The following is a 27013-nucleotide window of genomic DNA, read 5'->3' as shown; positions in this document are numbered from 1 at the left end:
TTTACACAGCTATAATCTATAACATACTGATTCCGATAGCTCCAGATGATGTGACGTTTGAATTATCTGTAGACATGAAATCATTGTAAGCTTTATTAACGTAGTTAGGGAGCAACTATTTCATTGTATTGGTGATGGGATGAATATTCCAATCCTGCCTTTGTATTTCTAATTTCATCCTAGGAAACCCCCAACCGCGTTTTAAAGAAAATATGGTAGTATGGTAGTTCCCTTAAAGTCAATATTTAGGACACAAACATTTATACACGATATATTTTTAGATATAATTTTTTTTACTGTTTTGATGAATAATTTTAATTTTTTAAATTTCAGAAACGCTTGTTATTGGTATATACTTCATAATATATTTCATCTTTTCACCTTAAATATATGAAATTTGGTTTCGGGCGTACATTCTTTTTGTGGTCAGTAATTTTTGATGATGCACATGAAACGATGATGCATATACCATGGCAAAAGATATTTAAACTTCTCCCTCGACATCTTGTTTTAAGTTATTACCACCTGATAATGTTTGTTTTAATAGTATTGCACTTCTCAAATACAAACTCAGGATGTCAACGTTTAACAAGATAAGTTTGCCGTGTAGAATAGCCATACATAATCACTGAATGAAATGAAAGTTTGTTTTTGTCTACAAAAACATGTCTCCCCCAGTCCCGAAAACTGTTCTGAGCAGAATTGAAATCTATGCAGATAAAGGAATGGTTTCCCAATTTTAGATTATTTTCGGTATGAATTTCTATCCGTAAGTTATATAATTATACATTTCTTGGATATTGCAAGGGCCTCTTAACAATTATCATATAAAACCTGACTTTTTTTTTCAATGGAGATGGTTTTTGGTAAATTTTTAAGTACAAAGGGGCATAATTTCTACAAAAATTCCCTAGCCCCCGCTGTGCCCACAGAGCAACTGGGTTGTGTGCCCGAGATGGTGAAATGGGGTTACCCTGGTGTGGTACATGCTGGGGTTGTCAGGCTATAATACGGAAAACCAGACCGCAAACCATAGTGGTGCATCATGTTGGGAAAGATGCCACGTTCCTCACACGTAAAGAACCCTGCTGTGGTATTCGATAGGAGTAGGAATCTGCGCGCTCGGCCACAATAGGCTAAATTGCCCGACCCTTCCCATCTCTCCCTTTTTCTAGTGGCAATCAAAATTTGTTTACCCTATTATCCTTGTGTCCCATCCCATTTTTCATTTCATCAACATCATCCTTTCATGTTCATTTTATCATCTATTTCATGTTCATCACCTGAATGTAGATGAAATATTGCTGCTCGGGTGTTAAACCCCAATAATCAATCAATCCTACAAAAATTAGGGAATCATATTATCTACATATGATGTTCTTGTCACGAAGTTTCCTAAAATTTGGTTAAGTAGTTTGAGAGGAGTTGTGCTGACAAACTTTGTGACGGACACACAGACTAGCCAATAACAATACGTCTACCCACCAAAGCGTAATTTCCCTTTGGTTTTGATGGCTGTTAAATACTATCTTCTAAAAAAATAAATATTATACATTATTATGCAAGTTAATTTACCACTTAACCCTTTGCCAAGGGTGCTCAAAATTTTTGGGTTTCATTTAGTTTCCTCTTCATAGGTTTGCACTTAGATGTAGTTTTCACAATTACATTTTCCTTTTGGTTTATATCTCTTATGCTTATTGCCCAGTTTTACCAATGTACAGCTTCAAAGAATAGCTACAAGAATATTTACTCATATTTTATTATTGTAAGCATCATTCTTAATGAAAACACCAACAGTTATAAATATCACATTCAATTTTTCCCACATATATATACACAAAATGAAAAAAAACATTAATTCATCTATCATTTACTAACTGAAGATTGTTAATAAGTCATACATGAAAACACATCCATACATATTGTTACTAAGTTTATGGATAATAAAAGTTCTATATAAACATATAAGTGTGATCAAATGATTATTCCATAATACAGATATCTTCTACAATATATTTATCATCTAAACCCCAAAACCTCAACTGATAAAATACGAGAACGTTGCGATATCCTGGAAAGGTATTAATGCCTAATGACACATTTTATTAAACATTATGTAAGGAATGATCAATGAACTCTATCTCAAATACATAGGATACCAAAATTGTTAAAAGTGGGAGAAGAAAATTTCAACATTTATTGATACTAGATGATGACTAACTTCCCAAACAAACCCAGTGACTGGTGGAAATCTATTGAAACACATCTAATACAAAGCAGGATGTTATTGTCCTCAGTAATACACAATACCAAAGAGTAACCAGTTTACATTTAATCATTTTCTACATAATTCTTCAATTTAGAATCCAGATATAAAAAATAAATATGCAAAACATCCACACTCATAAAAATTTAAAAAAAAGTAACATTTAAGCCTGACCTGTGCAAATTTCCTTTGACATGAAAGGTACAACTACTCATTGCAAGAAACCATCCAAAACCCTTTAAGAGATGTAATATACACATCACCATAGGGGGACACCTGCCTAGGGCCTAATTTCATGAAATCCTACTAATTAGAGTATTTCAATTTGAAGATTTGAGAAAAAAACTCACAGATTTGAAGAAATACTGTTTTTTAAAACATTTTTTTAAACCAAGGCCAAAGAGTGTATTTAGTTAAATAGAAATATCTGAACATATATCCTCATTTTTCAACACATAATGAGTATTTACAACTTTGCATAACATAGTGACCATTTTGAATAAGTCAATAATGGAATTCTTGTGTGAATTATACATTAGCTCCAGCCATGTTCTACATTATATCAACACAACAATATAATTTGTAATGATTCTAAAACCCACTAGTTTAAAAAAAAAATTGAAGGAGCATCTCTCCAGCTCCTAACCACCAATACAATGGTCTCATCTCTACTTAATGTGTTTTATATCATAAATTAAATCTTGCATACTTCTCATTCAAAATTAGTAAATTCAAAATGTTCTACTCACCTTATTGTCATAAAAGTTATAACAGCCTTCGAATCAAATAACATTTTATAGAATAGTTTATAAAATCTAGACTTTAGAAGGCACTGCAACAGTGACATTTATAAAGTACCACAATTTTGCATTTCAAATCATTCTATTTAGTGGGAGCCCAAAAGTGATATTTCATATGATCTTGTGCTTAAAAAACAGAAATTTGGACCATATCCTGGGCAAGTCATTTAAAACTAAACAAAATCTCCTGGTTATGGCTATACAAAAAGAAATACTGTAGTTGAAATAATAACACTAGGGACTAAAAGTATAAACCATTAAGACTTATAAGAATTTATTATCACACATTAACAAAACAATTTACTAACCAATAGTAACAAACAAAATGTATAATAAAAATAAAAAGTGTTTAATTGTCAAGAAATAATTGAAGTCATATTAATTCCCATAATGGCACAATAAGCATCTCTAATCCATCATGGAAAATCAAAGTACTGCTAACATTCAACAAAAAAACAAGTTTCCTTAGCAACACACACTGTTTGAATATCAACACATGTACAGATTATCCCATAAATAACACATAAACATGAAAAAATAAAAATAATCATGACGAAAGCATGCTCAAGACATCTATCAAATGATAAAAGAAAATCCATTGGATAAATCTATCAAAATTCAACACATTTAACTGAATGTCACAAATATCCAAAGGATACCAGCCTAGAGCAGACTATGTCATTACTTCACACTATAAGAAAGAAGACTTGTGAAAAAAAAGTAGTAAATGACAAGGGCAAATATAATGGCTTGAAATAATTCAAACTTAAACAAGAACAAATGAATTTCCCTACAAATTATAAAAATCAAGAAAAACCCTTTGTAAAAAAAAAATAGTACCCATTCCACTTTGATTATTCATGTTTTTTTAATCATAAAATTAAAATTGATCATGTTATTTTTAATTTCAAATCTGCAGTTAATCTTCTAGTAAACATATTTAATGGTTTATGGTGACATCTGTAGACATGCAATAAATGCCTGTATGTATCACATGATGGTCCATTTCAGAAATCTCATTTTCGTCATCTTTGCTGAGTGAATCTTTGTTCTACACAACAGATCCCACAGAGAGTCAGAGGGCTAGTTATCGAACGACGTTTGACCTCACACTTGTGCAGTTACAGATTTAAATTCTAGTTGTCTGAACTAATCTGACTTCTAAGTGTAACACAAATATAGTATTTTTTTTATACTAACAGAACTTTAATAAATGGTCCATTCAATAGAAGACTTCTCATTGTTGTATTACAATTAACCAAGAATCAACCACGGTGTAGTCCATATAATATTCCTCACAGACTCCTCCACTCAGTCAACCTTCACAACACTGTAAATCTTTGTTACAAACCAGAAACAAGCAAAGAATCCAATGGTACCTGAAAATAATAGAGGTTTATAAACATCAAAATTTAACATAAAGCACCTACAATTTGTGATTCATTTAAATTCATATTAATAAAATTATTTTAATTTTTGCTTTAGTGTTTCTTAGAGTCAACACGGAGTAGTGCATAACAACTATTAAAAAGAATTCAAAATATTTCAATCAGAGTTTTTTTTAATTGTATTGTAAGCCATATGTAAATGGGAAGAAAGATATACATGAAATGGGTCTGTCAATCCTATTTCACTTCATATCATCCATGCACTTTCTGTATCTTGTTTTTAACATGTATATAAGGAACCCTTTCAAGGATATTCTTAATATTCAAAATGACTCATACTTCCTTAAATGTGCTCATAAATGAGGAAAAATCTCGTGTAAATAAAGTTAGTATTAAAAGACTACTGTTAATTCTCTCTATTGTATGTATAAAATGCAGTATTGTGAGAAGAGGAACTGCCACTGGCAGTGAATACAGCAGGACCAACAAACATGTCTGGTAAAAATGACTTTGGTCCTGTAAAATCTATTGTTTTTTTTAGTTGCCCAAATAGAAGGAAAGTTCAAAATATGAGATTCGATCTGGTAATCAACAAATTTTGCATACACTGCACTATAACCTGATGATGAGAGTGATTTACATGTACTCAATATGAGATGTCAAAGACAAAAAGCTATGATCAGACTTGCACCCCATTTTCATTTGCTTGAATTTTCTCCCTCAAATTTATAATTATAATTCATTTAGATTTCAAATCAAAAAGCTATAATCAAGTTCATTAGTGATTGGTATTTGAATGAATTTATCCTTCAAACTGCCAGATAATTGATCCAATATAGAAAATCAACAATTATCAATAAAGATAAATGTTTTACCTGTCAGCATGAAGAACAGGAAGACCATAATAAATGTATAACCGAAGTATAGAAAAACGTTTGCAGATCCATGGATTTCCAATTTCGACACAAAGTAATGTATACAATATATAAATAAGTAAACAGCAGTGAATCCACTGGTCAGGAAAGATCTCCACCACCAATGATAATCCTACAATAGAAAATTGTAACATTTATATAACAAATTTGACTAGCATTAGTCATCATGAAATAATATCAGAATTTTGTTCATTCATTCAATTATTTAAGAAAATAAACATTCATAGTGAAAATTTCATACAAAGTCAGGAATTCTTCATAAACTAAATATCAAACACACATACTGTTAAAAGGATATGAAGGGGTTTTCAAATATGATTGATCTTTAAATGAGTTCAGTCAAGTTCTAGAGTGTAATAATGTTAATTCACATTCTTAAAACCTGGGGCTTATCAAATACTTCATCATGATTAATATCAGCCAGAATGGATTTACATGAAGCTCACTGTGCCATGAATTTACTTGACTTACCTCAGCACACAGGTGGAAATAACATAAAAGAATGGTAGCCTCTGAACATGTGATGAGTAGAATAACAAAAACAAGGAATAAAAATCCAAACATGTAATACGTCTGATGTGACCTGAAAAAAAAAACACACACATTTTTTTCATGTTAAGAAATTATGTAGTAAGACCATCCATATAATGAAGTTGTTTGCTTAACCATTTGTGGCAAAAATTGTATTAAAATTCAAAGAAATATACTGGATCCTAACTCACTGGTTTGACCAACAATAGCTAATGCAGTCTATGCAAAATAGTTTTTCAACCATAATATAATGTTTTTTTTCTAAATAAGCAAATTTAACTTGTCTTCCACAACTTTTACTACAATATTCAATATCAACCTTTAATGGACACATCATAAATGGTCATTTATACTGTCAAATATTTCAATTCAACCCATTTTTAAGACATTAAGCTGACTTGTGTATTTTGCTTACCAAATGCTATTTAAAATGAAGAAGAGCTGAATGAAAATACATCCAAACGGTAGAACACCTCCCATTATGATACCAGGGATAGGTCTTGTATACATGGACTGGTCTGGAATCTGTCGAGGTATCTGGTTGGTTCTTACAGGGTGTTCAATAGCCTAAAAAAGTTCATAAATATTGTACTTTTTGTATGACTGACAATGATTTCTAGACAATAATTTTAATGACTATGAACATCTAAAAGTCACTGCTATAAAAGATTTTATCATTTTTTCCCTAGTGTGTAGTAAATAAAGCAAACATTGCATCATTTGATTTGAAGTTGTTCAGAATAAAAAACAATACAAGAAAAGAACAGACTGGACATTTTGATGGATACAAAACATTTCTAAATAAAATAATCCCGGACAGTTGCTCTACAAAATTTTAAAAAGGCGGGGTTAACGATGACTAATAAGATAGGCGGAATAATCAAAATTTTTACAATGAAAATGATTTCTATGAAATGTTAATATTTTGATCTTTCACCACCATCAAATTAATTATTTTTTATTAAATGGAGTTTTTTGTTTAAATTGAATTTTAAAAGACTAAATGAGAGAAGTTATTTCATGTGTGAAATGTTAAAATTATCAAGAAATCACCACTGTCAATATTTCTATCTTTATTCAACTCACCCTCTTCTTGTATCCAAAGTAAGCACCAACAAACACCAAAGGAACAGAGATACCAAACCAGAGAGCTAACAAGGCTATTAATGTACTGAATGGGATAGCAGCACTACTACCTTTGGCCCACAACACCAGATTTAACAGGAAAAATACACCAAATACGATTCTGTCAATAATAATATAACCGCATTATACATTTGATATCTTGTTTTATTTCATTGCACTATTTTACTATTTGAGATCAAAATTACAAGTTGCTGTAAATTCTGAAAGTTTATAGTTTAAAACTTTATAATGGAAAAAAACCAAGAACAAAAAAACAGTAATTTTTACCATTACAATTCAGTAACATATAACAACTGTTTTAACTTCAACCCCAGTCTTCACGGTTAACTTTTTCAGACAGAAGCCATTCAGACTTCCAAAGTTACAAAAATTGGAAGTCCAAATGATTTTTCAGTGGCCTGAAAAAAATTTGAAATTATATGAAAACATTTTTTTAAAAGTCCTTAATCATCTGAATCTATGTCTAGTAATAAGAATATCCTGTTGTAATGAAATTACATAACAACAAATGCTTATTCGATTCAGACTATTTAGATGTGTCTAAGAACCCAAAAATAAACAGAACACTACAACACCCCAATATTTTTGGAAGTCTGTAACGCTTCCTAAGAACATAATTTTAGGGCCCAAGGCAGATTTTAGGGGCCAGGCCCCCGGGCCCCTAGCTAAATTCAAAGACTGCAACCCTACAAGCTCCTTATTAACATACCCAGAGCAAGAGAAAGCTGTGAGAATAACATTAGACTTCCACTTCTCTCCACCAAATGCTGAAACAAGGAAATATTTTTTATTCATTATGTTTTAATCATCAACCTTCCACTTTAACATTTACAGACTTACTAAGATGCCAACATGGCTCTTCAGTGATGCCTTACCTAACTTGAATACATGGTAAGTTAAGTTTCTCATTTGAAAGTTGTGATGTTGCTGTTAATCCATTAACCAGTATTATATTCAATCAGAAAGGGATTCAGATACTAGTCTACTGATTAATGTGGAAACATGATAATCATTTATCGCAAAGTAATTCATTTTAGGATATAAGTACCATAATTTACATGTATGTCATTCTTGAAAACATAAATGTATTTCCATGCAAGTTTTCTCCGAGCTTCTCTTAACCAGAATTCAGCTTTTCATAGTTCTTAAAGATGTCACTTTTTGATACCTGAAGTATTAACAATCTAAATGAAGGATTTTTAATCAAAATTTCATCTTTTCATCAATTACTTAGTATGTTAAGAAGTTCTGTTTCTAAAACTTATAAAAACCTTATTTAATGTGTAACTTTATATTGAACTAATAAAGATCTGATTATAATTATGATAATTTGATAAATTCTGATTTCCCATCACTATTTGAGAGTACTCACTTTTATATAACCTAGCTGATACATATCCTGCTGGAGTACCAAGACACACATACAACACCTAAATTGTCGAAGTACATTCATTTATCTATTGTACAGGGAGTGGGGAGGGTACCAAAATACTCATTAACATCCAGATGTATAACAAAATGTAAAATAATTTATTTCTATAATTGAGGAATATAAGGTAATACATGAATCTACATGAATTACACGAAGAATGTTACTACAGTAATCATTACTGTAATCTTTATCATTATTGTAAATATTAACTCAGATTAGCAGATTCATTATTTTTATTTCAATTCATTTCAAAACATTTCTTTTAATTATTCTCCACTATCGTATCTTGTTGATGTATCATAGTAAATTGATATGCACCACAGATCATAAAATATATCAAGTAGCAATGCCGAAATCTAATATTAAAATATAAATAAATTTTCAGACTCTCAACTATCTAACTCACCAATGAACATGTCATTAAGGCTCCTCTGTTGGCTGGTGACAAAAATCCTAAACAGGCAAACACTGAAAAGGAAAGTGGGTCAGTCTCAATTGGAATTTACATAAATAGTTGGGCCCATATTCTAAACATACCAAGTGGGACAAAGAAAAGCTCTTTAAATAATAATCAAATTATTAATTACAAAAAATTATTAGTAAAATACTTGCATTAAGTTACCAAAAACTTTCTCACCGTGGAAGAAATTTCGTAGACATTGAACATAGGGGCTTCCTTTGAACTCCCCAGATCACTTTCCAATTATCTATTTTTTTAACCACAGTTGGCAGGTTTTTTCACTTAGTATGTATCTTTACCTAATGTAATTAAGGTCATGCAGAATATTTGAACACCATTTCCATTGAGGACAGCTAACATCATTCCCTTTCTGGGAGGACGGAAGACATCACCATGAACAAGCTTCCAACCAAATTCTTCCTGAGCATCTTCCTGTAGTAAATAAAGCAAACATTGCATCATTTGATTGACTATTTCATTGAAGAATATTAAAAAAATGACTGATTGTGCTGCAAATCATCAATGGTTCATACTTTATAGGGAGTAACAAACCCCAATCCACTGTCATTTCAAACCACTTCCTCAATTAGCTGAACTGAAAGTTTAAAAAAAGAGTAATGACAGCTAGAAACTTTGTTTTCAATCTTAAACAGTGTTTAATCTGCAGTGTGAACTCTCTTTAGATTTGCTGTAATGGATATAGGCAAGTCATTACCTAAAGACAATAGTGAGTTAGTCATTACCTGCAGACATTAGTGAGTTCTAGTCATTACCTACAGACATTAGTGAGTTAGAGTCATTATCTACAGACATTAGTAATTTATAGTCATTACCTACAGACATTGGTGAGTTTTCTTTTTTTTTATTTAAACGAAATTTGATAGATATAACACCAATAAAAACTATCAGTCAGACAAATCTTATGTATGGATTGTTATTGGTATAAATTAGTAGTACAATGAATTGAAACATTTTTTCAGTAATCACCCTTTTCAAAGTTCTATGTATGACTCCTTAACATTAATGTAAGTACATATATAGTGTGCGTAATAGAGTTAATAATTTAGATCATTGCAAATATAAAATCAATGAGTACAAAATTGTTACATAATATTGACAACATCTGGCATATTAACAATTCTACATTAACAAATAGTACATACAATAATAATAATGTAGGGTTGACAGTCTGATGGTCTAGGATTCAAATAAAAATATCAACTCAGCTAATTCCTTCCCAGTACAGTTTAAAAAAAAACAACCTTTACTTTAAATTTTCATAAATGTATCTCAACGTATGTTTTCCTCAGTTCTTTCTTTCCTATGTTTTTTTTTGACTGCATTTACAAAGTTCATATCTACTTGATTAAAGAGCAAAGACTAACACTACTTGCTTGACCAATACAGACATAGCACTCATACAGTAAACCTTCACAGACATAGCACTCATACAGTAAACCTTCACGTACAGACATAGCACTCACACATTAAACCTTCACTTACAGACATAGCACTCATACAGTAAACCTTCACTTACAGACATAGCACTCATACATTAAACCTTCACTTACAGACATAGCACTCATACAGTAAACCTTCACTTACAGACATAGTACTCATACAGTAAACCTTCACTTACAGACATAGCACTCATACATTAAACCTTCACTTACAGAATTATCAATTTGGTTGTATCTCGCTATATCTTTGTGTAGAGTTCTCAACATTATCATGGCAACCATACCAGACAGGAATAAGACTATCACCAACGAGTTCAAAATGCTAAAAAAAAGCATTAACAAATGATTTTAATACTCCTATTCTACATAAATAAATTATTGTCATCCAATTTATTGTATATCTTTTTTATTCATGTCATTTGAAAGTATGTCAACATGGTCAAGTATTTTTTTGTTTCATTCATCATTGATTACAGAGTTAACTTCATACCTTGATAAGTTTGAATAGAATCATTAATAGAAGTTGTTTATACTACACCTAAAATGTAAACATAACAACTTGGATATGAAGATTTTTACATTTAAATATATACCTGAACCACTGAATGTTAGTGTTGGGCATAGACTTCAGGATGTAATCCCATCTGGATGACCACTTGATATCATTATTTTCCTAAAAAAATTTAAAAATTATTGAAATTAATATGCTATTTTCAAAATTCAAATTATCATTATTGGCCCTATATCTATGGAAAGTAAATATAGAGCACAATGTATTTCTAGCTTATCTCAAGTTTTGAAATCAAAAAGAAATGTTTCTTACCTCCCAGGTGACTGTGTATGTGTAATTAAATCCTATATCCTCAACATCACCACCTATGCCCATGGCAGGACTAGCTGCTGAACAATCTCCAGGCTTGCTGTGCTTGATACTGAAATTTTTAAAATCATTATTTAACATATAAATACCTTACAGCTGTTTTATTTATTTGAAACTGAAGTTCCACAATAACATTTAAGGAGCATCATTCCATCAGATAGACAATTAATCCCAAAAACATTAACATTTTGAGTATTTGAAAGACAAATGAAAGGCAGACAGAGCTCTGAAGAAAGACTGGCATATCATGAAACTAAAACCTTAAACAATACACAGCTCTATGTTTATTTATCTACAAATCACTAACACTATTACAGAGCATTGGATGTCAGGAATGTTGTTATTTGTCAATAAGACAAATTTTAACACATTTTCCAGGACTAAGTAGCTTCCTACTATTAAATGCAAACACCTGTTTCTTATTCCAGCCACTTCATAAGTCAATGTCATCAAATGCATGTTTGCATACAGAAGACAGTGTTAGATAACAACATATCACCTATTCAGTGAACAATAAATAACTTCAAGTACCTTTTAGGTTCTAACTTAGCAGCCACAATTCTGCCTCCACTCCATCCAAATTCTTCTCCCCAGTCAGTGTTCATTCCACTGTGGTAACTGATTGTTATTTCTATATGATTAAATACATAATAGGTGTTCTTCTCACTGTATTTATTCTGTAAAGTATATTTTAAAACTGAGTTAATGGTCATTTCCAGTAATAACAACAGGTTCGGAATATGGCTCACCAATGTGCAGACCAATAATCTGGAATTGTTATTTCTATTTCTTTTTTAAAAAGCAGTAAAAATATTAATAGAATATTGAACAGACTGAACAGTTATACCATTAGGCCAAAAAAAATGTATGTCTATTTCCTGTTCCTGACCAACCTAGACTCAAAGCCCCCAACCTGGATTTTCTTCCTTTTCATTTCTGGAAAAAAACCAGAATGTTCTCTTTCTCTTCATGATCCAGATATTCAATCTACTATGTTTGAACAATTAAAATGGTTACCAAGCATGAGTGAATTGTAGTTAACATTAAAGAAAAGCCAATTCAGTAATTCATGTAGCATAATGGAGTATCTCAATCCAGTGAAGCTGATCATGCCATAATCACTGATAATAAAAAAAAAAAAACGTATTTCTGACCTACCAACCTGGATTTTTTTGCCTTGGCAATAGGAAAAAGACATATATTTTTGGGGGGCTTTATAGTTCAAAGATAGTAAATGTGTAAATCTTAGTCTGTGAAATCTATCGTTCCAGAATACATACAGCTACCTCAATTTGCTTTTATGTTTTACAGTCCATTTTAGTAGCTATCCCTTTACACTTAAACTACTGACATTAAGTTGGTTGCTTACATTTATAACACATGCATCCTTCTGTTTGCCATCCTTATCAACATAACAACCAACTGGAAACCCAGTAGAGCAGTATTTCTGTCCATTCTCAACATCATAACACCATGTCACAGGCATATTATCTATAATCCTACAATGATGATGAATTGATTGATTGTGCAATTATGGAATCGATGTCTGTGCAGCTTATGTTTTTGAGCAACATCACATCCGCAGTATAATGAAAGTACGATTAGGCTCAATTCTAAGAAAATTTGTTAAAACGCTAGGGATAAATCACAAGACTTTTCCCTATAACTTTATTGATAAAAATTAACAAAATATAATTGTAAAAATACTCAAAATGCATTGATCTTTAATTTGAAAAAAAAAATAAACAATTGAAATAACTCTTTTATTCATCTTCAAACAATTTATTGGAGCATGCACTGAATCATCAGATATTTCTCAGGTTGACAAAACAAGTTCAAGGTTTAGTAACCAACAGAAAGCAACAAACTATCATCACAGTTTCATAGATTTATGGAACTAAGCACATGAAAGTACCATATTCAACTTTAATTTGGCGTTTTTAATATAAAATCCCTATCTGTAATACTATTGTATTTAGCTTGAAAGACTTAAATGCGCAGACTCCCCCGTCCATCTCTGTACATGTAATTTGAAATCCAATGACAGATATTGCAATCATTTTATGACCAATTGAACACTAGTCCAATAAACTGAGCCTGATCTATTGTGCTAGCTCACAAAAAGAACAACCATTATTTAGACTCCCACCCAACCAGTCATCCTTCTATCCCCTAAATATAGCATATTAAGTGAAGAAATTGCGACTATTAATCAAGTTTTTGATGCAACTTGCCAGCTAACTATGTACAGTGAGGTAAAAAATTATCTCAACTGCAAAACGAAGTACAAATATTAAATTACAACAAACTAAAATGCTTTAAGAACAATCGACAAGTGAACAAAACCATAAGTTTACAATGACCGTCAGTTTCTTACCAATGATGGTTGTAATTCAGCAGAATCCCTTTCTTCAGGAATTTCAGCTTCTTAGCTTTGTCTGCATCACCTTTCTTGTACTCTTTTCTACATGCACTTTTACAAGTCACTACTTCATTGAACTTCATCTACAAATCAGAAAAATACACTGCAACAAAAAATCAAGAGTTGAAAACTACTTATAATTGAAGTGTTCTATCTATATTTTCACCATATCTATTCACTTTTCTATTGTCCATATGCTTTCCTATGTGTTTTAATACATATAATATGTAAAAATTAAATGCTTTGCAAGATGCAGCTTGTTATGACCACAGAGGTCAGATCCTATACAGCTTTGACAAGCATGAACACAACATTCAAATTTGATACATCTCTTAATTTGGATTGTGTTTACCATATTTTGGTGTGTATAATAGGCATTTATATATTGTGTGCAGTGTTATTTTGTAGGTCAAAACATGTGAAAAAAGTTGTTCAAAACATAAGGTTGCAGCTGAATTTTGTAAGACAAAAGATCAATATTTTGCACTTGATCAGTCAATTTATTTACCTTGATCAAGTATTTCCTACATAAATGTGTAGGAAAGACTTGAACATCATGTAAAGATCAGTAGCTACAGAAATTGAATAATTTTAATTTCAAAACATGATAAAATTGACACAGGATGTTTGAAATAGCTTATAATGCAAAATCAAACCTCAAGAAAATTGGACATTTCCAATTTTGGTTGTTACTCGAATTTCATAATTTTTCCTTTTAAAACATACTTCAAAGAACAAAAATTGTTAGAAACTATCAACACAAGTTTCAAATAATCATTTTCAACTGCAAATGCATTCAAAAAGGAGGGTTTGACAAAAAAGGACTGGTACTTTTTAGTTTTTAGTTGTTTCATTTCAATCTCTAACCGTGTTTTATTGTACTGACATCAGGTTATTTCTGGTTCCTTTTTGGTCCTATTTAACACATTCACTTTCATATGATATAAGCAATTTTTCGTAAAAAAGCATACACTCTTTTTGTATAATTGACCATTACAGATAGTTAATAACCCACCAAATTTACTCATAATCGGTTGCTTTGAGTAGTAATTTGGGATGTAACGAGATCTTAAATACTTAACCGTTGGATTATTACACTGGAAGAATATGTGAAATTCATCTCCCACTCCTTTACAAAGAATACATATTCTTTGACTCCGTGGGACTCCAGACCACCTCCCAGTTTCTATTGGTAGTTATAAGTTGGAACATCTTAATTTTGTCAAATGAATACATTCTGTTCGGGACAATCTGAGAAGATATGGTTCAATTCTGAATTTATGTTTAAAAAAGGAATAGAATTCACCACGAGATGTGGTGTCCATTTGGGAAAACCAAGATTGATAGAATTGATCACATAATGTCTGTTTAACTGTGACCTTAATCCAATTAATATTTACTCTGTTTAACTGTGACCTTGAGTCAGTTAATATTTACTCTGTTTAACTGTGACCTTGAGCCAGTTAATATTTACTCTGTTTAACTGTGACCTTGAGCCAGTTAATATTTACTCTGTTTAACTGTGACCTTGAGTCAGTTAATATTTACTCTGTTTAACTGTGACCTTAATCCAATTAATATTTACTCTGTTTAACTGTGACCTTAATCCAATTAATATTTACTCTGTTTAACTGTGACCTTGAGCCAGTTAATATTTACTCTGTTTAACTGTGACCTTGAGCCAGTTAATATTTACTCTGTTTAACTGTGACCTTGAGCCAGTTAATATTTACTCTGTTTAACTGTGACCTTAATCCAATTAATATTTACTCTGTTTAACTGTGACCTTAAGCCAGTTAATATTTACTTTAACGTGTTCATTCCATAAGTAACTAAGACCCGTATCATCCAAGATAGATTTAATATAGTTAACCCACCTAAATTTGGTTGTATTATTGTCATGCAATTTTATCATAAGCCGAAGCATTAGATTTGTTCTTTTTGCATAGTTTTTGCCCAAAAGCTAATCATACTGACTTTAACAAATATTTCAAGTGGAATTCTACCCAACTCTCCATAAACCATAAAATTTGGAGTGCTGCTTCTCAGCTTCAGGATATTTTTACAAAATTTGAGATGCATTTAAGATGCCACTAATTAGCAAACACATCCAATGCTTTTTGCATAGCTTCCTTTGTTTCTGACATTATAATTGTATCATCTGCATAAAGCATCACAAATATTTTGACATATACATCAAACATTCCTGAGCATGAACTTTCTATCAAATCTAGATTTTATACGTCATTGTCTTCCAAAAAGATTTCTAGATCACTAAAAAAAATTGAGAACAAAAAAGGCGACAAGTTTTGCAACCAGTTGGCGATTTTCTTGGCACCTAGGTTTTGTATATTAAAATCGACAGAAAGTTTATCAGCAATGGATATTCTCTCAAATTAAACAATTGTGTTGACACCTGGTCAGAGTTAATTGACCACAACCAATTTATGACTGAAGCCAATCAAAGGTAATAACACCATGACTCTCAATATCATCATAGGAGGTGTCAATCAGATGTAAATATATTACTGAGCCAATCAAAACTCCCATCATCTGGTCAAAGGTAAACGCAATCATGGCCATGTGCATGTGGCTATATGGTATCAGTCTGGCATTACATATTCCATAGTGGGTGTACGTCAAAACATGGTTAAAAATATTGTGGGCTTTCTTTTTGCCTTTTCCTGCTTTTTGTTTCTTAGCAAATGATTATCATTTTTCATCAAATGTACAGGGTAAATATCAAGCTATGACGCAAAAAACTTGTTTTTGAGGAAAACAGTATTTTCATGAAAAATAATGCTTCAGAAAAGGGGTCTATTTTATGAACTCAAAACCAAAGTGAAAGTAGAAAAAGTCCATTTATAGTTCGACTTGTTCTGGTGTACCAAAGTTCATGCCTTTTTTTCTAAAATGGACCTAAACATTATTTTTGACATTTCCTTAATGGAAAAACATGGTCAAAAGTTAGATTGAAACTCCTTCGCTATTTTTTTTAAAAAAAAATCCTGAAAATTTAAGGTATACTATAGACGCCAATGGGGCAAAGAATACAAGACTGAGACCACATACAGACTTCACAGCCTTGTTAAACCATATGATACATTCAGAAACAAATTTACCTTATAAGAGAACAAATCAAATCCAATTAACAATGATTATGCCATCAGGAAGTGTCTAAATACTTCGAAACGCAAGAATTGATCAAAGAAAATGGATGACATTTGTTTACACTTATACCATGTGGTTTATGGCGGGAAAATCGGTAAACAAATAGAATGGGGATTCCCAACATCTAATTAAGGGAATACTGAAGCATTAAGTCATAATACTCAGATATAATAATACCATTAATGGACAATTGTAGTTTGCTAGAATTGTTACTACTTGAAAACAGAATCAAGTTGAAAAATTTATAGATAAAAAATCAAATTGTATTTTAAGATAAATTTAATTACACTACACTCAGTGACATTTGTTTCTCCAACACTCAAGTCCGACCTGAGTGAAACTGCGTTACACCGACATTTTGAGTGTTTACCAACCAGATTCCACCTAGCCAACTCCGACCATTTGTATATTGCAATAGTAAAATTCAATGAGGAATAACGGGGAATTCATTGTAAGATACAATGTATATTGCGTTTCTGTTTTTCATGTTGTAGAATTATTACTTAATTTTTTTATCAAGTAACAATGCAATCTTTTGATATTTTAATTTTGCACTTGTAAATTTATAATTACTATTTATAAAAATAAATAAAACACTTTGAAAGTATTGATTTTTGTAAGTTGATTCGAGTGACGGATAAACAGTCTGGTGACGCTTGTAATTTCAGATAGTTTTAATAATTGAATGACTTTTCCACAAAAATGAAAGAAACTATACCAGGTCCAAAGTAATGTGTACATAAGAATTGTAAAGTAGAAGCCTTTAATCAGGACAGGGAATATTGCCAGTAATAATTATATATAAATTACAAGACATTGTCCAAACGAGGACGAGACGGCATCCTCAGTCAGTTGTTTCATTTCAACTGCTAAAATGCTTAAAATTAACTCTGAGAAATTACTAAATTAAAGTATGTTTCAAATATAACCTACATATATCTTTATTTTATTTATAAGTTTTGTTAAATGGTTTAGAACTTTCATTGATGCTGAATGAAAATAATCCCTTGATGAACCTCGCACATACACAGTTGTCTATTTCTAGAAATTTAATTGAACACATTGTTTACAATGTCTCCGATGTGTGTCTGGTCATCACATGGACTGCAATTAATTGTAACTAAATACAGAAAAGTTATAAATTATGTATCAACGATCAATGTTTTTTAAACGATTTTCACTTTTTATTTGTCACTCTTTAATACCACGTTCTAATCGTCTCTACCGCTGTTTCATTGTACCGACGCCTTGGATTAAAGCTGGACAAATCAACTAGGATCAATTTCGGCAATAAAATTGAGAATTTTCACGTCATTCAGACTCCCTTGCTGAGATTTTCAGGGGTCCAAATGAATTTTAGAGGTCAGTAATCTGGATGCTCGGGTACTAACGTCAATATTGTCAGCAAAGATCAATGAGATTAACTTCACCATGCTGGGTTATTTCACACCCAGGTCGGTAGTTCTCCGTACACAATTAACAACCGGAATATACGATGTTCCAGCTGGGTGGGTGTAACACTCACATTTCACAATGAAAAAATCTGACTGACACCATGTTTCACCCACTTACACGGATTTAAAACAAAAGTGTTAGAGAAACACAAGTCGCTGAGTGTAGACCACAAGGACAAAAGTCAACATGTTTTAAAATCAGGGACTATATGAGCATAGTAATATAAAGTCCTTGATAGAAATAAAATACTTGTTTCTAGAGTAATACTTCATTAATCTGCATATGAAAAGTGACTAGTGATTTTAGATCAGAAAAAATGGCAGCTGTTGATTTTTCTGGCGTCAGAACTTAGGAAGCCAGAGCAGCCCCTGAAATCTATACCGGTAAATAAGCTTAGCATGTTGCATTGAACCAATCATCAACAACTGATTATCTTTTATCCTTCAAGATCTAAAATATTTCCTTTGGTGTTAGTACATACCTACTATTGGTGAAGTTTGAATAATGACTATCAATATTAAGATTTTTTTAATGTTAGTTTGGTAAATGAACAGAACATACCGTGTACGGGGATGGCCTAATTCTCTCCCCAAACACAACCTGACCTAAGTTTTCTGTGGGAGAATCATCTTCATCAACAGTACAAAAGTCGAAGCTGAAATCAAGACAAAATTAACATCACTACTTTTATGAAGTAAATCAATGACAATCCATGAAATGTTAATAGCAATGCAGTGTAAAACACCCAATTTTTTTCTATTCTAAATGTATTACTAGACAAAATTGCAGCCTCCATAATGATACAAAAACACTACAGCTTAATTAAGTCCTTGTAAAATTAGACTTGTGCTTTAAGATTACTGGAGTATTAAAACTAATTATAAAATTTATTATTATTATTTCTCCCTTGAAATTTCAGATAGCATCCTGGTAAACAGCATCTTTCTGGTTTAAATTATAGCATCACATTTGTAACACAATCTGTAAAACCATTTCAGATAGCAATACATTTCCATGATGCAAAAAGACCCTGGAAAAACATTGCAAGTTGAAGTTCAAAATTCTGATTATTCATGTACATGTACGTTGTTCATTATGTCAAGATTTAAATGTAGTTTTAACAATAATTAAATGCCATTGGCAATTATGTAACTTAAGTTACGGAAATGTTGTCTTGATAATGACATAAAATTGTAAGTAATCCCACATTTTTTTATATAAAACAACTTGAAAAAATATCCAAACAAACCTATGATATTCATATGGAACTATTGTCTCTACTGAGTTCAGACGATTCACAAAAATCTTCAAATCAGACTGAAAGAAAAAAGCAAGCATTTAACTATAATAATAAAATACCATATTCATATATTTAGGTAATCAATTAAATGTAGTAAAAAATCAGAATAAAAAAGTACAATAAATGGTGAGTAAATAGCATGTCTTAATTCTTTATTAATTTAAGTATTTATTAAGATATAGGCAATTTTATCAAGGTACCATCTCTCTGTTGCAATCAACTTTGTACTGCAAAATAATCTCTGGCAATTAACCACCAAGCTAGCTGTAGTAGCTAACCTTATCAGTTATGTGTAGTAGTTAATCACTGCAGCAGCTATGGTAGATAAAAAGTTAACTAAGAAATGAAAAAAACAGAACTGTCTTGGACTCCTTGTACAGTGCTGTTACCAACTTGTAGAAGTGTACCTTCTGACTACCAGATTATGAAAAAAATCTTGATTAAAAACAAGTAAATGGAAAACATCATAATCACCATCATCATCTTTTTGTCTCTTAGCGGTAATTAATCTTCTCTGTTCAAGGTTCAAGAAAAAAAAAAATTAAAATGAAATATGTGTTATATTTTAATGTGTCAAAGCTTTCCTTCTATCATTAATTTACATTGCATTTGCTTTGAAATTTCCCAGTTCTGATAATTTTATGCATAACTGCAGTATCAAGATAAGTTTTTTAAATTAATAAATGCATTTCTTTTTAGGTGGATACAATAACCCGCAGACAGAAAGATGGAACAAACGTTCGCGTTATCCGACCATGTGTTGTCACTAATATCAAGAACACTTTAGATGAGTTGAAAATTGTGATCAACTACAAAGTATGCCACTGGTTGGCCTTGGAAGAAATGGTTAAGTATCATATGAACTTCATCATCGATGTTTCCCTCATAAATGGAAGAAAGAGAGAAATTCCGCAAACAAGAAAGCGTTACCATCAGATTGACTTTCGGATAAATCTTGCAACACAACTGATCAGACATTTCTCAGTACGCATAGTACAGTGTTAAACCTGGGATTAGAAAAGGGTATGGTAATTTTTTTCCAAAGGGCACATTTTGTCACGATGTTTGATTTTTAGGACACATTGATTTGTTTAAAAATTGTTATACAATTTAAAAAATCAAAAACACATCAGAATTAAAAAATTTAATTAAAACTAAAACTTAATTTGAGAAAGTCACACACCTGTCAACTTTTGAAAATACCCATGGGGGTGTTTACGTAGGACAACATGTGAATCAACATTTTGGGACATATTTTACAAACTGTGTGGGTTTTACTAAAGTAATGTACCAATGAGACAATCACTATAACATTAAAGGGCCTTTTTCATTTGAACAAATTGTGCATGCACTATAATATAATAAAGTTTGTTTTTGTGTTTGATTCCTCCAAACCTATTTAAAATTCCAGGGTTTTTTTTCAAATTCCCAAAAAATAAATGAGAAAATTTTAATTTACATTCAAATTCATTTTTACTAATTGAAAATTTATAAATTGAAACCAAGTTTCCTTCTTGCCATTTATGTCAGTCGAAGGTGAGTTAGTATTCAGTGTGGGAAACCACCGCTCACCAGCTCACCAAATACGAGTAGATGTGTATTTTGGCGAGTTCTCATTTGCTTACACTCGTCAATTTGGCTACAGTCATTTGATTAGCAAGTTCCAAGGAAAGTTAACCAGCCAACAGGTTATTTAGTAAAACATCCCTTAACATCATACATGTACATTAAAAATATGTTCCCTACATTTTAAGAAGTTTAGCTTGAATTATGTCAAGTGAATTTTGGCATGATATGCACAATTTTATTGACTTGTACAGCATTGTTTACGATCTGCCATTTTCATTTCCGGTAAACGGGATGCGCCAAAACCTAGGTGACGGTCCTGATCTCGTATTAGTATTCAAACGAAATTAACTTGGTAATTTAAGATTTGTTACCTTGCAAATTGGCTGTTTATTATCAAAATAAAAATGAACAAGAAGCAAATGATTTTCTTGTTTCATAATGATGAATCTGTTGAAATATAATTTTATTTTTAAAATATGAGTTCAGAAATGGAGTTCTTAATTTGTTAATGTGAAGTACATGAAAAACTTAAATGGGAGGGAATATTTGAAAATGGAAAAGTTTTTGATAATTTAAAAACAAATGAAAAGATAGTTGAAGAAAGAGAAAGAAAGGCAGAAGATAGTCAAATCCAAGAGAAAACAGGAGACAGGTACACTAATGCAAATTTTCCAGTTTTAATTCCTGCAATTTTACAACAAAGTAAAAATTATACAGACTTTTATTTTCATTAGAGATGAATTCCTCTGTAAAAGACAGCCCAGTCATAATGAATTATGGAAATGACATATACAATGTATGTAATTTTTTAAAAATCAAAATAAAATGCCATAACAAGATCCAATCTTTCCTTTTCAAAATTTTTGAAAATGGTGCCATAAAATATCTTTTTTTGACAGACAAATTGATATATTGTATTAAAAAGTAAAAAAAAAATAATTATGTGTATGCTTTAATAAAAAAAAAAAAAGGTGAGTGGGCTGACACAGAGTTCTGTTTGCCTGATGTCTTCGAATTTCCCCGTTTTAAATATTTTTTTTACCTATTTTTGACCTAATTCCAAAAACCCCATTTTATAAACTTTCCCATTCACCAATTTTAGCTACATTAGACTCATAGACTATTTTCCATAAAAATTTAGACTCAGTATAGACTTTTTTCCATAATAATTCAGACTCATAGACATTTTTCTATTATGGCATACTTAAGATATTGATAAAAATCTTAATCTTCAATTGTTGTTGCATCAATGTCTTCCTTGGCCATGATCCCTGTCGCTTTCAATCCATAACTTGTAGCTTTGGCTATTTGATCGAGCACCAAACCTTTCAGTGGCGAAATAACTATGCATATTTTTGAACATTGAAGGTCATTAAAAAACAAAGGCAACAAATAAAAGCAAATGCTTTTACCAAACCCTGTTGGAAAAATTCCAACACAGCTTTCTCCATTAAGAACTTTTGAAATTACATTAGCTTGTTCTTCTGTCTGTTCTACCTTAAATTCATTTTTACCTTTTGGAATCCATATCCATTATAGACACAATGTCATGACAATAAAGAGGGGGGTGAATTACATGCAAGATAAGATGTTTTTTTATGAATGAAACTAAAACTTATTTTCATCAAATTGATGAAATATGGCCGTATATAATTTTATTTTTATTGTAAACATGAGAAAAGTCAGTTAAAAACAACGATTACAGTGAAAAACCGGCGGCATCTTAGTTGTAAACAATAACACGTGTTTTGTCGGAATGCTGTCTATTTTTATTCGTCACATGACTGAAAAACGGGATCTCGCTTAAACCAATATGGCGGCGATAAGGAGGCGGCCCCTACATATTATCTGTTATTTTGAGCTACAATAAAAAAGATATGAATATTCATATATGCTTATTAAGGTAATGTGGTTGAAAAATGTTGAACAAAATGAAACAACAATGCATTGATAACCTGCGAAGCACATAGCCACGATACGAAGGTAAAATAGGTGCGATAGATCAAGGTCATCGTAATCGCAATTTTTTTAAGGAGTAAAATTCGTAGCTCTAAATCGCAAAATCAAAAAAAAAAAGATCAAGAGCTATGAATTCGCAGCTACTTATTTATGTGACGACTTTCATTGTTATTGGAGTTGATAGTCATTTGGTACAAACGTTTGAAGTGACAATACTTTGAGAAAAATGGCCGCCAGAAAAACTATGTGTCAAAGATCATACCTATTTCAAAATTCATTCCGCAAGCAGTTACTGGACCGATTTTCTTCATTTATGGCTTAAATTTTTGGAAATATCTTCAATTTTGATAATCCAGTTGTCAGGCTAATTTTTTGGTTCAAAAACATATTTTTTACGTAATTTAAAGGAAAAAATGTTGAAAAAAAATAGTTTTTGCGTACCCGGAATGCACTGACAGTCGGATTCCGAAAATTTAATCCTTTCAGCGTCCATCCGTAACCCTGGTTTCAGAAGAAAAACAATAACAGCTTGCGGAATCGATTGGATATTAGGGTGGTCAGGGCGTGGTTTTCACAAAAATTAAAGCGGGACCGGTTATCGTTCTTGCTAACACGATGTTACTGATCCGCCATAGCTTCTGCTGAGATTTTCGAACACTCGTGGAAAAATGCCCTTTCCTGACTCTTTTCTGGACAGACTTTTGACTGGTGGTGCAGACAACGATGGACCTAGGCCATGGAGGCCAATCACTTAAGGTAAGTACCTAAATTATGTCTAATATAAGCATAATCGTCCTGTTTCCGTAAGGTCAAATTCTAGTATGACCTTTTATCATCTGCAAGCTTAAAAACTACTTTCACCTTCTTGGAAGGTCTGATTTTTGTTTGATTCTGTATGAGCTAATTTAAAAAAGGTTACTCTCATTTAGCATTAGTTGGAATATGTTTCCATAACATTTTTATTAAACGATGAATATGTAATGAGGTAAATTCTCCCCCACGTTTGATTGCGGTCCATTTGGAATCGTTCTGACTTTCCTATATTATCGGAAGTCTCTGCATTTTACCTTGCTTTTTCCTATTAGTTGGGAGAATTTGCACACATTGCATTTAATTTCCTTGACAATTCAGTTTTAATTTATACGCAGTGCTGAATTTATTTGAAACTCACATGTTTAAGCATAAACCTTCTTTGTATTTATTTCAACTGTTTTATTTATTCAAAATTATCATATGTAGGAAAAAAATCAACTTAAATTGCTTCTTCAAATGATACACAACTTTTTTTTCTGGTTTTCATTTTATCTTAATATCAGAGTTAATATTAATTATGACTTTTATTAGAAAAAATATCATGTAGCCCTGCTTGTACTTTACTTGATCAATAGAACTTATTTGATGTGATTTATATATGTGGTAATTTGCGTATTTTACATATGACGTGTATCTTCTTAAGTTTACTTTATATATTCATATTGTACAATTTTTAACAGCTAACTTACATATTCATTTTTTACAGAATTGTAGATGCTCTACTTATTTAATGTTCATATACATGTACAATTGCTTGGAAAAGGTTTAAAATCCTAGTAATATACATTATTTATCATTAAATTTTAATTAGTTATGGTTTAATATTTTTTTTTGCTTTTTTAGGATCACATTGATTGACTCCTAATACCAATCTTTTGTAGTATGTATATGAAACATACTTGTACTATGTTTTTTCTTCTAATTGATTTATTTCAGAAGAAAGTATTAGTAAACAGGCTGCCTAAATATTATTATGATTTAGTTTTATTTTCTGTTTGTTTTTCGTCATTTTAGTTTCATTTTGTTGAGTTCTGGAGATGTTTCAAATTTATGGTAAGTTAGTTTTCATACTTTGATTTAGTTTAGTAGCTTTATTTTATTAGTAAAACTTTTGGTCTCTTAATTATGGTGACAAATAAGCATTTACATTTGAATCATATATTACTTACAAGAACAGTCAATTAGTTTTGTGTTTAGACACTGCTTTAAAACTGCTTCACAGTACATATTCAATGAATTACACTACTTTTTTATTTCAGATGGCCTGAGGAGCATAGTGGGCTATGCTATGAGACGAATATGGGCAGAGTCTGAGGTAGGACCATGTGGGGATGGAATAGGTGGAAGCTCTCAGCCCAGGGTAAGTATGGTAGGTATGACTGATGTTTGTCAGATCCAGACTAGGGTGAGTAAGTTGGTAAGTATGACAGATGGGGAAGCCTGCTTTCCCATCTATCAATTTTTGAGTCTCAGATAGAGTAGGTCCTTCTTCAAGTGCACAGGTACATGTATATATGCTGCTCTATCCAGACACAAGGTCCCGAGGAGAATTGGAGTACTTGACAGAATGCAGACAGATAGGACTGACAGAAGCTGACCTATTGGACACTGGTGCCACAAGAAGACTTTCCTCAGGACAGATGTCACTAGGACTGATGATGGAGGTCCACAGGTATGTTGACAAGTATTGTGTTGGTTTTAAGTAGATAATTTTTATGAAATAATTAATTCTTTATTCCAGGTAACGAAGATGACTGACACAGAAAAGAACACCTTGTATGTGAGAGTGAAGAGAGAAGTGGACAGGATGAAGAAGATGAAGAAAGCCAAACAGATGAGTCAGATAGAAATGATGAAGAGAGAAGTGTTTGACATGCCTGGAAGTGGAGATGCCTTGGTTGACAGGTTGAATTCATATGGTGGCACATTAAGTAGGGTAGTTCCAGACACACCTGAACCCGATGACCTGATTGGTAAGAGAGTTCAACACTTGATAGAAGAACCAGTCAGATCCAGCAAATGGTATTATGGTATTGTTAAAGGACTTAAGGTAAGACATGGGAAGTACATGTACATTTGGTGTATGATGGTGAGACAGAGACTTACAGCTTCCCCTTGCTAGATGACCTAGAGACTTGAGAGTTGAGGATTGTGCCCCTGGATCCTTCTTTTATTGTAGAAAGATGAGTTGACCACCGTTTTCGTCAAGAGGCTGATGGTGAGGAGTTTTGGTACACAGGAACTGACATGATGCTGATACAGGTTTGTCGACTGTAGCATATGATTACAAGGATGGTGATGATGATGACGACGATGAGGAAGATGATAGCAACATTTTTGAGGAGCCTATATTACAGAACTATCAAAACAGAAATGTGAGGATTTTATTGTAGGAAAAATTTTTTCAGCAACATTAATTCTTGTTTTCTTTTTTCCTTTAGCACTAACTCTTTTTGTTTCATTTCAGGTTCTTAGACCATTTTCTTTTTTTCTTGTAGATTTTTATCCAGGGGCTTTTAGTTTCAGGTACTAATTATTATTTCTTTATTCGTAGATTGGTTGCAGCAAAGTGTTTCAAACGCAGCAAAATTATTCATATTAAGTTATTTAACATAACATTAATATAACCTTATAAAACAATCTTCTTGTTTTGATAATTATTCTGGAAAAGGAAGTTTGGTGTTTTTAACTCATTACCCAGATTATGATTTAATAGAAAGTAAACTAACTCTAAGTAAATTGATAAGGTAAATGATGTTTAATAGGTGTAATGTCCTTATGTACATAATCTCTTTTGTAGATTTGGCAGACATAGTAGATCCTGGTAAAGTAACCCTTCTGGTCTGAAATGAAAACTTCGAAAAGTTCATTAAACTTAATCAAAGGATGATATTTTGTTTATTATCATTTAATGTACATAATGGTACACATGAGGAAACAGCTAGGGCTTCAAAGTTCCATAGTGAAAGGATGCACATTGGTTCAAGTCAATGCATTCTTAAAAATTTTCTCAATTTCTTGGG

At 31.7% G+C, this 27013-nt stretch overlaps 1 protein-coding gene and 1 pseudogene across 1 annotated transcript in view; one reads left to right on the top strand and one right to left on the bottom strand.

The window, feature by feature from the left end:
• Positions 1-1746: 1746 nt before the first annotated feature.
• The window catches only part of LOC148626725 (transmembrane 9 superfamily member 2-like), a 31121-nt gene continuing 5854 nt past the window's right edge, over positions 1747-27013 (bottom strand). The window contains exons 2-18 of the mRNA XM_088570991.1: positions 19599-19666; positions 18911-19004; positions 13679-13806; positions 12671-12800; positions 11833-11978; positions 11245-11353; positions 11015-11094; positions 10635-10743; positions 9261-9393; positions 8908-8969; positions 8442-8499; positions 7779-7836; positions 7010-7169; positions 6339-6490; positions 5864-5975; positions 5333-5504; positions 1747-4448 (exon numbers count right to left, since the gene is read on the bottom strand). Coding sequence (XP_088427117.1) covers positions 4381-4448; positions 5333-5504; positions 5864-5975; positions 6339-6490; positions 7010-7169; positions 7779-7836; positions 8442-8499; positions 8908-8969; positions 9261-9393; positions 10635-10743; positions 11015-11094; positions 11245-11353; positions 11833-11978; positions 12671-12800; positions 13679-13806; positions 18911-19004; positions 19599-19666 — 1839 coding nt within the window. The 3' untranslated portion in view covers positions 1747-4380. The remainder of the gene's footprint in view (positions 4449-5332; positions 5505-5863; positions 5976-6338; positions 6491-7009; positions 7170-7778; positions 7837-8441; positions 8500-8907; positions 8970-9260; positions 9394-10634; positions 10744-11014; positions 11095-11244; positions 11354-11832; positions 11979-12670; positions 12801-13678; positions 13807-18910; positions 19005-19598; positions 19667-27013) is intronic.
• On the top strand, positions 21173-26805 carry LOC148626727 (uncharacterized; annotated as a pseudogene).

The sequence above is a fragment of the Perna viridis genome, chromosome 2, assembly GCF_037379345.1.
Source record: "Perna viridis isolate PV_CMFRI_1.1 ecotype Kerala chromosome 2, ASM3737934v1, whole genome shotgun sequence".
NCBI lineage: Eukaryota > Metazoa > Mollusca > Bivalvia > Mytilida > Mytilidae > Perna > Perna viridis.
Note: the sequence above shows the minus strand (reverse complement) of the source record. Positions and strands in the feature narration are given on the sequence as shown.